The sequence below is a fragment of the Mobula birostris genome, chromosome 25 (genome assembly GCF_030028105.1).
Source record: "Mobula birostris isolate sMobBir1 chromosome 25, sMobBir1.hap1, whole genome shotgun sequence".
NCBI classification, from domain to species: domain Eukaryota; kingdom Metazoa; phylum Chordata; class Chondrichthyes; order Myliobatiformes; family Myliobatidae; genus Mobula; species Mobula birostris.
In genome coordinates this window covers 17,990,045-18,005,027 of record NC_092394.1, presented here as the reverse complement: position 1 = coordinate 18,005,027, position 14,983 = coordinate 17,990,045, and the positions used below count along the sequence as shown (strand labels likewise).

The window sequence follows — 14,983 nt, the reverse complement described above, 5'->3', positions numbered from 1 at the left end:
ACTTACAATTAAATAGAATCATAGAGCAATACAGTACAGTATCAGGCCCTTTGGCCCATCTAGTCCATGCCAAACTGTTATTCTGCCCAGATCCATTCAGCTATACTTGAATCATAGCCCTCCCCACCCTTGCATCCATGTATATATCCAAACATTCCTTAAATGTTGCAATTGAATCCTCATCCACTACTTCTGCAGGTTGCTTGTTCTACACTTACACCACTCAGCTTCCCCTTTAATATTTTATCTTTTACCCTTAATTTCCAACTTCCAGTTCTAAGCTCACCCAACCTTAGTGGAAAATCCTACTTGTATTTATCCTATTGATACTCCTCATAATATTGTACACCTCTTTTGAATCTGTCCTCATTCTCCCACACTCCAGAGAATAAAGTATTTGCTAGTTAAGATGGCGCTACTGAACGTGTGTGACAGCTTTCTGATAGTCAAATAATTAAGAAATCCGACTAAAAACATCACTTGAAATACCTTTTCTGAGGTAAATTGTGTTAAATTAGCACAGCAAACAGTGAAGGGGGGAGCGATGGCAAGGTGAGTTTGAGGGATGAGTCAAGATGGTGTGTGGCAGTATCGTTGCAGATGGAGTTCTGATGCCTGTACAACTGGTCCAGATGTGAGGTTGGATCACTCTGGGCAACGAAAGGAGAAATTGGGGGCCAGATATAGGAGATTTGGTGCCCATTCAACTGGCCCGGTGCGAGGTTGGATTGCTCAGGGCATCAAGCTTATTTGAAGAGCTTGAGAGTGGCTTTGAGCTGGGTGGCAAAATCTAGGCCCAGAGCGAGTTGCTGGGTGGCGTGGTCTAGGCCAGAGCTTTGCGCTGCAGCCCAGTGCGAATTACGATACATTGTATAGACAATTTAAACGCTGGCCCAGATTAGGGGCCAGAGCTTCTCTCCAGGGCGCCATAGTCTTTCTCTGTTCCATTGTTTGGTCAATTTAAAAGTCGGCCCAGGTAGATTGAAAAGACAAGGTGTCGGGATTCGGAGTGAGAACCGATGTCACTCATTCTCTGCAATGGTCACTCCTCTCTCTCTATGGCATTAACTCTATGAAGACTTCCTTGATTGTTGTGCTCCATGCAAACTAATATGATGAACTGATAAACAAGGCTTTGGGCCTGCTCCAGGCAGTTCAGATCTCAGGACTCAATTTTTGGCTCAGAATATTGTCTTGTTCATTTCAGTTGTTTGCATGATTTGTGTTTTTATTTCTCTTGTGTATTGGGTGTTGGCATTTTATTTTTATTTTTATTATTTTTTTTCTTTAACTGGGTTCTTTTGGGTTTCTTGCTTTGTGGCTTCCTGTGAGCAAACAAATCTCAAGGTTGTATAATTTATACATTCTTTGTGTTACGTACCCCGTAACTGGGTTGCCAAACCAGCAGAAATGGACCACTCAATTGGAGTCTGGATTACTGGAACTAAGAGAGTTTTATTAAAGAAATAAGCAACACAGTACTCTAATAGTAAGGATATAAATGCAACAGGTTAGCAATGAATAAACACACATGTACACAGAACTAGAATAATAGGGTCAATCAGCTCTATCGCAGTCTAGGGGGTAAAATGTTCAATCACAAGTGACAGAGTTCAGTTTAGTTCAGTTTGCAGTAATCGCCGTCGTGCCGTTGGGGAGAGAGAGAGAACGAATAAATATGCAAATCAGATTCCAAACAGACCTTCGATATTCCTCGCAGTTAGCTTTCGGGCGAGCCCTTTGTAATGTCTTCTGAGGTCACCGACTGTGACCCCTCCGTTCCAGACATGATCGTTCTTCAGCGGTGAACCCGGCGCCCAGGCAAGGGCGGACACACACCAGGTTCCCGCCGACCGTATCTTTCCACCCTGTGCGTCTATGGCTGGTCCCGCGATCAGACCTCCAAAACTCCCACCGACTTGTGGGGGCACAGCGCTTCCAGGGTCTTGTTACCTCGTGGTGTCGTGTGTTGTGTCTTAGCGAACCTGCCCCTTTTTATCCCCCTGCTGGGGTATCGCCTGTCCATCACACTTCAAACAGTTCAGGGTTCAAAAGGAGCCGGTCTTGACAATATTCAGACTGGTGTCTCCTTCCGTTAAACTCTCTCGTCTCTTCATTAACATTTCCAAATGCTGCTCCATTGTCTTACTTATCTTTCTCTCCTGAAGACAGGTGTCAGATCAACTGTTGATCCCACTGGTGCTAGCACAGGACAGTTAACATCTTAGTCTATGTGTACTTTTGTGTATTGGGTGTTGGCATTTTATTTTTATTTTTATTATTTTTTTTCTTTAACTGGGTTCTTTTGGATTTCTTGCTTTGTGGCTTCCTGTGAGCAAACAAATCTCAAGGTTGTATAATTTATACATTCTTTGATAATAAATGTACTTTGATTCTTTGAACCTATTCAACCTTTCCCTATAACTCAGGTCCTCAGATCCAGCAACAACCTTTGTAAATTTTCTCTATACTCTTTCCTCTATCTTTCCTGTAGAGAGGTTACCAGAACTGCTTGTTATTTTCCAAATTTGAAGAAGAAGAAGAAGAAGAATGCCCTTAACTCCGAGTGGAGTCATTGGGACGCCATCATGACGGCATTTTTTTAGCAGGCTTTCTTATTTTTACGAGGCCAAGTTGCTAGCTAATGCTCAACCCAGCACGGATGGATAGCGTGCAAGGGAGCCGACTAGATTTGAACTTGGGAACCTTCGCTCCGAGGTCTGGCGCTGATGCCACTATGCCAGCAGCCAGCCATTTTCCAAATTTGGCCTCACCAATATCTTAAGAAAGTTCAACATAACATCCCTTTGCGCGTGGCTAAATGGTTAAGGCGTCGGTCTAGTGATCTGAAGGTCGCTAATTCGAGCCTCCTGTTGTGTCCTTGAGCAAGACACTTAACCACACATTGCTCTGTGACAACACCAGTGCCCTACTGCCCTTCCCTTGGACAACATCGGTGGCATGGAGAGGGGAGACTTGCAGCATGGGCAACTCCTGATCTTCCATACAACCTTGCCCAGGCCTGCGCCCTGGAAAACCTTCCAAGGTGCAAATCCATGGTCTCAGGAGACTAACGGATGCCTATTAACATCCCAACACCTGTATTCAATAATCTGATTTATGAATGTTAATGTACCAAAAACTCTCTTTATGACTGTATTTATCTGTGACACCATCAACAAACTTATTCATAAGGCCAGTGATGTTGTGGGGATGGAACTGGACTCTCTCATGGTGGTGTCTGAAAAGAGGATGCTGTCTAAGTTGCATGCCATCTTGGTCAGTGTCTCCCATCCACTACATAATGTACTGGGTGGGCACAGGAGTACATTCAGCCAGAGACTCATCCCTCCAAGATGCAGCACAGAGTGTCATAGGATGTCATTCCTGCCTGTGGCCATCAAACTTTACAACTCCTCCCTTGGAGGGTCAGACACCCTGTGCCGATAGGCTGGACCTGGACTTATTTCATAATTTACTGGCATAATTTACATATTACTATTTAACTATTTATGGTTCTATGACTACTTATTATTTATGGTGCAACTGTAACGAAAACCAATTTCCCCCGGGATCAATAAAGTATGACTATGACTATGACTATTTTCATTGAATTGCGAATCTGTACACTTCGATCCCTTTGTTCCATTAAACTCCTCAGTGCCCAGTGTTCACTTTGCAAGTCCTACCCTGGTGTGTCCTCCCAATATCTGCAATATGCACATTATTCATAACTCCTGAACAATCTCGAACAACTTGCCTGTGTACTTTATTTCCATTGGGAATTTAGTACATGAACAACACACACCAATGTAAATCTACCGCTAACTAACTTCACAATTATTGCTGAGGGGAGTTTGACCAGCACTGTGGTGGGCACAGTCACTGCCCCTTATTACTTGTCCTAGTTGAGAAGCTATCGGCGGTCACTCTCCTACAGTTCTTATACTCCTTGTGGACTGCAATTCCAAGAAAGAAAATAACTTACCATGAAGTCTGTGACTACATTTGGGAACATGGTGACATAAGCAATTCATCTGCTGGCAGAGACAGAGGGAAAAGTTGTAATATTCCAAAAAAGATAACTGGTTGTTAGTAATATTTTTGTTCACATTCAATTTTTTAAAATATCCTCAAAACAAAATTAATTATTTCTGAATACAAAAATGCACAATATAACACAATTGCCTGGAAATTCATATTGCATCCATTGAAATAAATGAAATTTACAGGTAGAGTACACTCCGCTAATATTGTTATATAATTTATTGATAACAGCCCAGGATAAATTTCCAGTTAATATTTTTTGCATTGTGAGTCACACCATTTTAAAGGAAAGGAAGAGGCTAGTTCTCCAAAATTTAACCCTGCCCCCTTTGTTTATTTCTCACTTGTGATCTTTTGCATTATCTGTGCTTTGAAGATGTTATAAAATCTGCTTCCAGACCTTTTCAATACTTCAATCTGTTTTTAAATAAATGTCTGTTTTAAACTTCCCCTTGGCAGTGAATGTGTATTGAATCCAAATAACCAGCTTGTTGAATTCATATCGTATAAAATTATTTTGAGGACAGCAAGAAGTGTATACATTTATAACTGTTGTACGTTCTTTATACATTGTTCATCAGCATCCTGACAATATTGTGACTTCTGTGTGTCTATATGCAAAGAGAAGGGCAAGGGAATTGCCTTGCAAAACTGGGTAGAAACTTCCTCTTGAGGTTCTCTAGCATCATGCATTTCAACTCTATTTGTAACAAGGAAATTTGAGTCCCTTATAATATTAAATAATGAAGAGTCAGCATGGATTGAAAATTGGCTGAACGATGAAAACAGAGTTGACGTAAATAGTTCTTTCTCATCAGGGAGTTTCCAAGGATCAATTCTTGGACCTCAATAATTTACTCATAATCTAATTTAATAATCTGGAAAAGGGGACAGAATGTAAGGTACCCAATTTGCCAATAACACAACAGTAGGTGGAAGGGTGATTTATGATGTGAGTGTGGAGACACTGCAGTGGGTAAAAATTGGCAAATAGAGTTTAATGTGGGAAAATAAGTCAGGCACTTTTGAATCAAAGGGAAGATTATTATCTAAATAGAAAAGGACTGCAAATGAGTGAATTTTGGAGTGATCTAGGAATTCTTTTGCCTGAATCACAAAAAAGTTAGGCAAGTGCAGCAAGTAATCCAGAGGGTAAGTGGCATATTGGATTTATGGCAGAGTAGTTGGATTTTAGCAATATGGAAGTTTTATTTTAACTGTATATTAGTAAGGCTGGAATACTGTGGACAGTTTAGATCCTATTACATAAGGAAGGATACAGTGGCATTAGAGGCAGCCCAAAACATATTTACTAGCCTGAGATGGGAGGACTGAACTGTCAGAAGTGACTTAACCGGTTGGGTTTGTCTTTGGAGTTTAGAAGAATAAGGAGTGATCTTATTGAAACATGTAAGATGCTCAGGGAGCATAACAGAGTAGATATCAAGATGTTCTCTCTAAGAGGATTTAGTTTCAAGATAAGGGGCTGGTAATTTAAAATGAAGATACTTAGAAATTCTTTCTTGAACAGAGTGGTAAATCTTGAGACTTCTCTGCCCCGGAGAGTTCTGCAGGCTGATGTTTTTTAGAAGTATTTAAAATGAAGGTAGATATAATTTGAAATATTTGGGAATTGAAGACTCTGGGGAGCTGGTAGAGAAGAGGAGCTGAGGCTAACATTGTATGGCTATATTGATACTTAATGGCAGGGCAGGTTAAGGAGTGTGGTAGCCTACTCCTACTCCTGTTTTCCAGTATTCTTATGCTATTGAGTTCCAGTTCACTAACACAACTTGTATCAATAAAATAAACTTATAGATTATAAAAATATTTTTTAGTATCAGAATAACTCATGGTGAAATGGATTGCTAACTATTTATATTCCATATAATGTTGAAAAGAATTAACTCTATCTGTTTTGCAATAGTCAATAAAATCTTCAAAATAGATAAGACTTCTGCATTATTTTTAAATTATATTTTGCTACATGTATTTGTCCTTTAAAACTATAAACACTTAGCTCTACCGCAAAATCAGTTCTGTATTGAATAAAAGCAAACTACTTGAAAGTCTAAGCTCTGTTTCTACGCATAAGGATACAGAACCATAAAATATGACACATTTTAACTCTTCAGGTACCAGTGCATGTGACAGGAACCACAAGTTGTCAGACTCCATTTACCTTTGGTAATGGAATACCTGGTCTGACATTTCATTGGACAACAACAAAACGGGAAGTTATTGAGCTTGTCACCAGACACTCAGAGGTAATTTGTCATTTCTCTCAAATATTCATACTCTTAATATTTAATCAAGTGCATAACGTTAATTTGATATTTAGAAACAAAATCTTAACATCCATTAGCTAAATGCTTCAAATAACTATATTCTCCAATTTTAAAATACTGACTTTTTCTGCAATTTTTTTTATTGTAAGATAACAGGATAATTAAGAAACCTTAGTTTGGAAGCAGAATTAGAGAAATATATGTTACATTCATTTTCAAAAGAAATGGAGATCTTAAAGTTTTTGGTTTATTCTCTGTCAAAGGTGATAATTTTTTCTTATATTTCCTTCCTCATTTATAAATGTATTTAATTTCCTTCCTAGGTATGTGTAAGAGTTTATGCAAATATCCCCCTGACTGAGAGATATTGTGACCTTTGATGTTTTTTGAAAGGAAAGTTGTATAGGCAATTAGATCAATAGCTTCTAAAAGCTATTTTTTTTTTTTTTTTTTCTGACTTCTGTGTCTGTTCCGATGTCAATTCAATTAGATTCCAACCATTCAGAAACATTGGGCAGCATAGCAATGATGTTCAGTAACTCTCACATATGGTAAAACCAGAAAGGAGAAAAGTACAACTTTTAACAATATTTTAAATACAAGTACTTTGCCATGCACCAAAATAAATATGACATTCAAATTAAGGCTAAAATAAAATATTTAAATAAACCTTTTATCTTTTAAAATTTTTAAGCAATTACAATCTATTGACATAAACACGAGAAGTTCTGCAGATGCTGAAAATCCAAAGCAGCACACATGTACATATTATTATTAGTTATTAAAAAAGGAAATTACTCTTCCTTTTAAATACTCAGTTACACTTTATGCAATATATGTAATATTTTCAAAGTATTTTACAGCAAAACTTGTTTGTACATATTTAAAATTTTCATCACTTCAGTGATTTCCTTTGAATAAATCGGGAATGCCTACAAAGAAAAGCCTGCCTTGCAAAGGATACTGAACCACTAATAAAAACTTTAGTACTCCCATATTGAAGTATGTACGCATGGAAACCCTGCAATTTGTGACAGTTTCGTGGCATAACATCAATGAATGCTAACAGTTTTATAGTCATAACTATTGCAAAACTCATGCTGTTTTGAAATAACTCTGTCCTGAGGAAATGAATGTTCCTGTAATTCAGTATTTTCTTTCTAATTGTTGTGACTGTGATTGAGTCACTGGAGCCCAAAGCTGATAGATGCAAATAGTCTTTATTTAACACAATCAGGCCTTCTGGATCTAATTCTCCTGTCCCCCATTCCATAACTCCTGAAAGATTAAAAAAAAACTACCTCCCATTTGCAAGCTTGGACTGACCAATTACTATTCAGACCAGGAAAACCCAACCACTTCTCTTTGATCATCAGCAGTGCCCATAACAAAATGGCAGGCTGATGGAAAATAGCCAATTGGTCGTAAACTTAAATAGAAGTGAACAAATTTTAAAACATCAAGGTAACATCTAAATCGTAATGATGCTTGTCTTATGCTTATTCCATAGATTTCTTTAGAGCTTTCTGCAGAACATAATTTTGCCATGTTATTATATAGCCGAGCACAAGGGAAAACAGGTTTGAAAGTCACTGTGAAGGCACAGGATCCATCTGCTGGACAGTTTGAAGGACATGCTGACAGTTTTTCAGATGAGATTCAGATCATGGTATTTGTGTACTTTATTGTTACATTCCAATTTAGTAATAATTTGAGTAAATTCAGAATCAATTCTCAAGTAAATAATCCATTTTTCACATACTGATTTCAAATAGTCTGGAGGATATGGGATTGACTTTAATAGCGCCAGGTTTTAATCTCTCTGGTGACCAACAGAGTTGCAGTGAAAGGAAGACGAGAAGGCATAAAAATCTGGTTGCTTTTGAACTATTTACATAGTGCAATGGACAGAAGCCTGTGATGTTATACTGTAAATTTGGTAAATATGAAGTATGTACATAAACATGAATTAAATTTGTTCTCCAATACAACTTTAAAATGTTATGTGACAAAAATTGTTAATTTTTGGCAAATTATGCCATAACTGAAATTGCATTGCCTGTACATCTCAATTATTAGCAGAATCTAGCATATTATATGATACATACTTTCTTCACTAGAACTGTAAATATGGTCATGGTAAATTATTTATTATGGAATATGATTTATTAAATTTTCATCTGATTCAATCCAGGTAGTTATTTTCTTCTAGTAAGGGTAATTGGAAAATAACCGCAAACTTACCTATGCTTTTTTCAAGTGTGTGACATAGAAAAGCACGTGGATTAATGAGGGCATTTTGATAAATATATTCTCCTTTACTGTAGGTGTTTGGAATACTACAACTTTTGCCTCTCTCTCTGCCAATAGAGGAAATACTCATGTCACCAAATTCCCAACTGAAGTTACAGACTTCTCGGTGAGTTAGTTTCTTTCTTAGAATCGCAGTTCACAGGGACTACAAGAATGGTAGGAGAGTAACCACGGCTAACTTCTCAGCCAGGACAAATAGTAATGGACAGTAACTGTGCTCATGACAATGCTGGTCAAACTCACCTCGGCAACAATTTAGAAGTTAGTGGTAGATTTAGATTGGTGAATGCAGTTCATGCGCTAAATTGTCAATGGAAAAAAAGGTGTAAAGCCCTTTTATTAAGGATTATTCAGGAGTTATGGAATTACATGAATATAGCAGATATAAGGAAGACAAACCAGGTTAGCACTTGCAGACTAAACAGTAGCACACTAAGGAGTGTGGTAAAACAAAGGGATCTGGGAATACAGGTTCATACTGTAATTCCATGGAAGTGGCGTCATTGGTAGATATGGTCATAAAGAGAGAATTTAGCATATTAGCATTCGTAAATCAGAGTACTGAGTACAGGAGTTGGAATGTTATGTTGAATTTGCTTAAAATCTTTCTGAAGCCAAATTTGGAATATCATGAGCAGTTCTGGTCACCTACCTACAGGAAAGATGTAAGTGAGATTGAAAGAGTATAGAGAAAATTTAGAAGAATGTTGCCAGATGGTGGGGACTTGAGTTGTAGGGAAAAATTGAATAGGTAAGGACTTTATTCCCTGGAGCGTAGGAGAATGAGGGGTGATAAGATAGAAGTGTACAAAATTATGAGGAGTATAAATGCAAGCAGGCTTTTTCCACTGAAATTGGGTAAGACTAAAATTAGAGGTCAGAGGTTAAGAGTGGAAGGTAAAATATTTAAGGGGAAGCTGTGGGGAACTTCTTCACTCAGAGAATGGTGAGAGTGTGGAATGAGCTGCTAACAGAAGTGAGGGATTCAACTTCTATTTTTACGTTTAAGAGTAATTTGGATAGATACATGGATGGGAGGGATACAGAGGGCTGTGGTCCAGATGCAGGTTGATAGGACTAGGCAGATTAATAATTTGGCATGGACTAGATTGTCCGAAGGGCCTGTTTCTGTGCTGTAATGTTCTATGACTCTATGGCTTTTGCATTGAAACTACAGATGGCAGACGATAGGTGCATGTTCATGTTAATCAGTGGTTATTCAACATTTCAGAATGAGATCAGGGAAGTTATCAAGAGACCATTTCCTGTCACAAAGAAGAGAAAATGTGCAGATGTTGGAAATCCAAGCCACACACAAAATGCTAGAGGAACTCAGCAGGCCAGCCAGCATTTATGGAAAAGAGTAAATAGTTGGCGTTTTGGTCTGTGACTCGGCCCAAAACATCAACTGTTTACTCTTTTCCATAGATGCTGCCTGGCCTGCCGAGTTCCTCCAACATTTTGTGTGTGTGTGTTGACCATTTCCTGTATTAATACATTGTTAAAGGCATATCCCTGCTCCCTATTGCTAATTCAGGACAGGTCTCTGAACATGTCACTTAACATTCTAGCCAGTTATACATTCATGGAGCCATCCCTCAACACCGTAACAAAAGGGATATATTTTGGATGTCTGGAGTTTGTACTCAGAGGGTTTCAAAATGGACAGTAGTAGTGAATTTTCAAATGAATTCTGCTAGTTGGGATGTGCAACCATTGTAAGTATGTAATTCTGCAAATTTACCTGACTATATTCAAGATATTTAAATGCTTTTAAAAATAAATAAATAAATAAATAGATAGATAGATAGATAGATAGATAAATAAATAAGCATTAATATTGCTGATTATAGCTATCAAAACTGTAATTAATTGTTTATTGTTGTCTTTATGATTAAAAGGTACAAAAAATCATGTTATGTCAGGAGGGTGAGATTCTCTTGGACTCTCTCCTGAAGATTTACTGTGTTCATAAGGACTTGTACTTCCCAGTTACAGCTTCTCTATTCAGGTTTAATCAGTCACAACACAAGTGGTTTCTTTTTAAACCTTTGTGGCCATCATAGAAATAGAACATTCCACTTCAAACACCAATATCAACATTCCAGATTGGGATAACAAGAAGAAGATGTAAGGTGCTACCTGCTAAATCCAGTGACGTACACCATTTATAACCCGAACATAATATTAATTTTCTCTATCTCTCCTACTTAGTGTTGAATTAGTAGTAATTTCCCATCCAAAGCTAACTTAAAAATATCCCAAGATTAATTCAGCCATGCAGTCAGCAAACATTGAAAGTTTTCATATGAATAGTCTTGGCTAATTGAGCTTAGTCTTCAGAATTGAAGGCCAGCAGATATTGTGCTGCACTAATCTGTTCCTAAGAAAATGGTAAGTATCAGAAATTCTGAGAATTGCTGTTTTCCACCTTGACAAATTGTTTTTATAGTGATAGGATTCAAAGTATGACACAGAAGCAGGAACTTCTAATACTTTCTTTCTGGAATGAGCAGGGATGGTAAGGCTCTTGTCAATTATGAAGTGCGGAAATGTCCAAATAATAAGTCTGTGATTATGGAGGATGGACATGGACTTTTGGTCTCTGGACACAGAACTGGTTCTTCTGCAGTTACAATAACATCACGCGAATACTTTGGATTGAACCAAACTATTGTAACTGGAGTGAGGGTAAGCACTTTTATTTTCATTTGCAGTGCATTAAAGTCTAACACAAAGCAGATCCCTAGTTTCTATAGAGAAATTATAAGCAGAGTAAGTGATACATTTGATGGCACCCAAAAATGCAATGTGATAATGTAGCAGCGTACAAAATGCTCAAGGAACTCAAAGGGTCAGGCAGCTTCTATGTAGAGAAATGGACAGTCGATGTTTTGGGCCAAGGTCCAGATGAAGGATCCTCCAGCATTTTGTGTGTTGCTCCTGGGTCCAATATCTGCAGTCCCTTGTGCTTCCAGTTTGATACAGTTCATGGCAATGTCCTGATCATAATATTGCTGTGATGTGAATAAAACAAAATGGAGGGTAAGTGCCATCTAACACAGATGAGTAAAAGTTAGTTAATTGATCTTTAGGGTGCTGTAATGCAATTCAGAGTGAATAATTTCAAAAAAATTATTACCAGCAGTTAAGAACAAGGTTCATCTTTGGGACCTTCCTAATTTACTCTTGAAGACATGTTAAGGGCCTAGTTCTATCAAAAGAAAGTAAAAGATGGTTGAAGTAAAGTGTTTCATTAAAAATTAAAGGAAATTTTAAAGGATCTGCTTGCTCCCTGCAGATTGATTAACTAGGATCATCACTGGGAGGACAGTCTGTAGGTCTTGGTATCTACTGGGCTCTATTATAGCAATACAGCTGTATTGTTCTAATGAGTGTGGAGTATTTTAATGTTGATGTTTTACTTATAAGACCTTGTACCTCTACAAAATTTCCAGTGTTGATGTGATTTCCTACAAGTGGCTTAAGTGATAAATAAACTAAAATTGTTTAGCTGTTTTGTTTGATGTATTTTGTAGCTGTTGTTCTTCCTGTACAAAACTATACTGCTTTCTTTTGGTGACACAGACACAGGCAAGTTTGTAGTTATCACAAACATTTAGCTTGGTGGCCAGAAAGTGAACAGTAGTTCTCAAAATGTCAGAGGAAAGCAGAGTGCCCATGATTGGGCCTTACTGAGGGTTTGGTACAGTATGCATCAATCATTGATAAGGGATTCTGAGGTTAGGGTTATCTCTCATCTGGAGACACTTACAAATAACAAATCTTAACAGATACTAAGGAGCCAAACCAGATGGTGAATCTTCTGTTTTGAAGGTTGCTGATACCCCATTCATCCCATCCTACATTCTTTTATTCCTATGTTTCCACTCTCTAATTTTCTCCTTTTGCTTTTACTCACCATCATGTTAATTTCTCAGAGTACTCTTGGAGTAGTTAGTATCCAGTCTGAGTAATTTGTTTTAAGCAGTAATTGTTTGTTTCTGAGTCATTGAAAAGCACGTTATTTGACTGATAGGGCACATCACAACTCAAGGTACCATGCCCTTCTGGTCAACATGGTGCCTCACTACGATGCCCATTGAATCAAAATCAGGTTTAATATCACTGGCATATGTCACGAAATTTAATGTTTTGTGACAGCAGTACATTGCAATACTTAATAATTTTAAAAATCTATGAATTTCCCTCAGGATTAATAAAGTATATCTATCTATCTATCTATCTAATTACAATAGGTATATAAAAAATTAAATTAAGTAGTGCAAAAAAGAGAGGAAAGAATAATAAGGCAGTGTTCATGAGTATATTATCCATTTAGAAATATGAAGGTGGAGGGGAAGAAGCTACTCCTGAAACATTGAGTGTGTGTCTTCAGGCTTCTGTACCTCCTCCTTGATGGTAGCAATGAGGAGGGGGCCCCTTGATGATGGATGCCACCTTTTTGAGGCATTGCATTTTCAAGGTCTCATCAGTGCTGGGGAGGCTAGTACCCATGACAGAGCTAGCTGAGTTTACAACTTTCTGCAGTGTTTTCCAGTCCTGTGCAGTGGCTTCTCTGTACCAAACAGTGATGTACCAGGTAGAATGCTCTCCACTGTATGTCTGTAGAAATTTGTAAGAGTCTTTGGTGACATACCAAGTCTCCTCAGACTCCTAATGAAATATTGCCACTGTCATACCTTTTTGTAATTGCATCAATATATTGAGCCTGGGATATATCTTCAGAGATGTTGACACCCAGGAACTTGAAACTGCTTACCCTTTTCTCTGCTGATCTCTCAATAAGGACAGGTGTGTGTTCCTCAACTTACCCTTTCTGAAGTCCACAATCAATTCCTTGGTCTTATTGACATCATTTCAAGGTTGTTACGATCCACTCAACCAGCTGATCTATCTTGCTTCTGTGCACCTCCTTGTCACCATCTGAAATTCTGCCAACAGTAGTTGTGTCATCAACAAATACATAGATGGCATTTGAGCTATGCTTAGCTACACAGTCGTGAGTGGAGAGAGAGTAGAACAGTGGGCTAAGCACGCCAGTGTTGATTGTTGACGAGGAAGTGTTATTTCCAATTCGCCCTGTGGTCTCCCGGGGAGGAAGTCAATGATTCAATTGCAGAGGGAGGTATAGTGGCCCAGATTTTGAAGCTTGTTGATTAATGCTGAGGGAATGATGGCATTGAATACTGAGCTGTAGTCAATAAACAACAGACCAATGTAATTATTGCTGTTTTCCATGTTGTCCAAGAGCGAGTAGAGAGCCAGTGAAATTGCATCCACTGTAGACCTATTGTAGCAGGAAAAAAATTGCACTGGGTCCAGGTCCTTGCTTACATAGGAGTTGATTCTGGCCATGACCAACCTCTCAAAGCACTTGATCACAGAGGATTTGAGAACAATTGGACGACAGTCATCGAGGTAGCTCATCCCGCTCTTCTTAGGAACCTCTGACTGCAGCAGCGAGAGATTGATGAATATCCTTGGACATTCTTGCTAGTTGGTTGGCACAGGTTTTCATTGCCATCTCAGGTACACTATCAGGGCCTGATGCCTTGCGAGGGTTCACCCTCTTGAAAGATGTTTTGAAGTCAGCCTCTGAGACAGTGATCATAGGGTCATCAGATGCTGCAGGGATTCGCACAGGTGTAGTTTTATTCTCCCTTTCAAAGCATGCATAAACGACATTAAGTTCATTTGGGAGTGAAGCATCACAGCCATTCATGATGTTAGGTTTGCTTTGTCAGAAGTAATGGCCTGCTAACCCATCCAGAACTGACGTGCATCTGATTCCATCTCTAACGTCAATCAGAATTGTTTTTTCGCTCTTAAAATAGCCTTCCATAGGTTGTACCTAGACTTTTTGTCCAGTCTTGAATGCTGCAGATCTAGCCTTCAGCAGACTATGAATTTCCTGGTTCATCCATGGTTTTTGGTTTGGGTATGTCGGGTATGTTCTCAAAAGCACACACTCATCCACACAGGTCTTGATGAAGTAGGTAGCATTTTCATTCAGATCCAAGGATGCATCCCTGAATATTGTCCAGTCCACTGAATCAAAGCAAAACTGTAAGCGCTCCTCTGCCTCCCTTGACCATACTTCCTTTGATCTCATTACTGGTGCTGCAGTCTTTAGACTCTGCCTATTTAACGTGAGTAAAAATACAGCCAGGTGATTAGACTTCCCAAAGTGTTGGTGTAAGATGGCACGGTAAGCGTTTTTGATGGTGGTATAACACTGTTCAGTTTGGCGCGTGGCCAAGTGGTTAAGGCGTCGGTCTAGCGATCTGAAGGTCGGTAGTTCGAGCCTCAGC

The 14,983-nt window shown here is 38.6% G+C and overlaps 1 protein-coding gene across 1 annotated transcript in view; it reads left to right on the top strand.

Annotated features, from left to right (window-relative positions):
* Positions 1-14,983, top strand: part of LOC140187848 (nuclear pore membrane glycoprotein 210-like) — a 148,068-nt gene that overhangs the window by 92,927 nt on the left and 40,158 nt on the right. The window contains exons 27-30 of the mRNA XM_072243645.1: positions 6,183-6,314; positions 7,846-8,004; positions 8,663-8,754; positions 11,165-11,339. Of these exons, the coding sequence (XP_072099746.1) occupies positions 6,183-6,314; positions 7,846-8,004; positions 8,663-8,754; positions 11,165-11,339 (558 nt within the window). The remainder of the gene's footprint in view (positions 1-6,182; positions 6,315-7,845; positions 8,005-8,662; positions 8,755-11,164; positions 11,340-14,983) is intronic.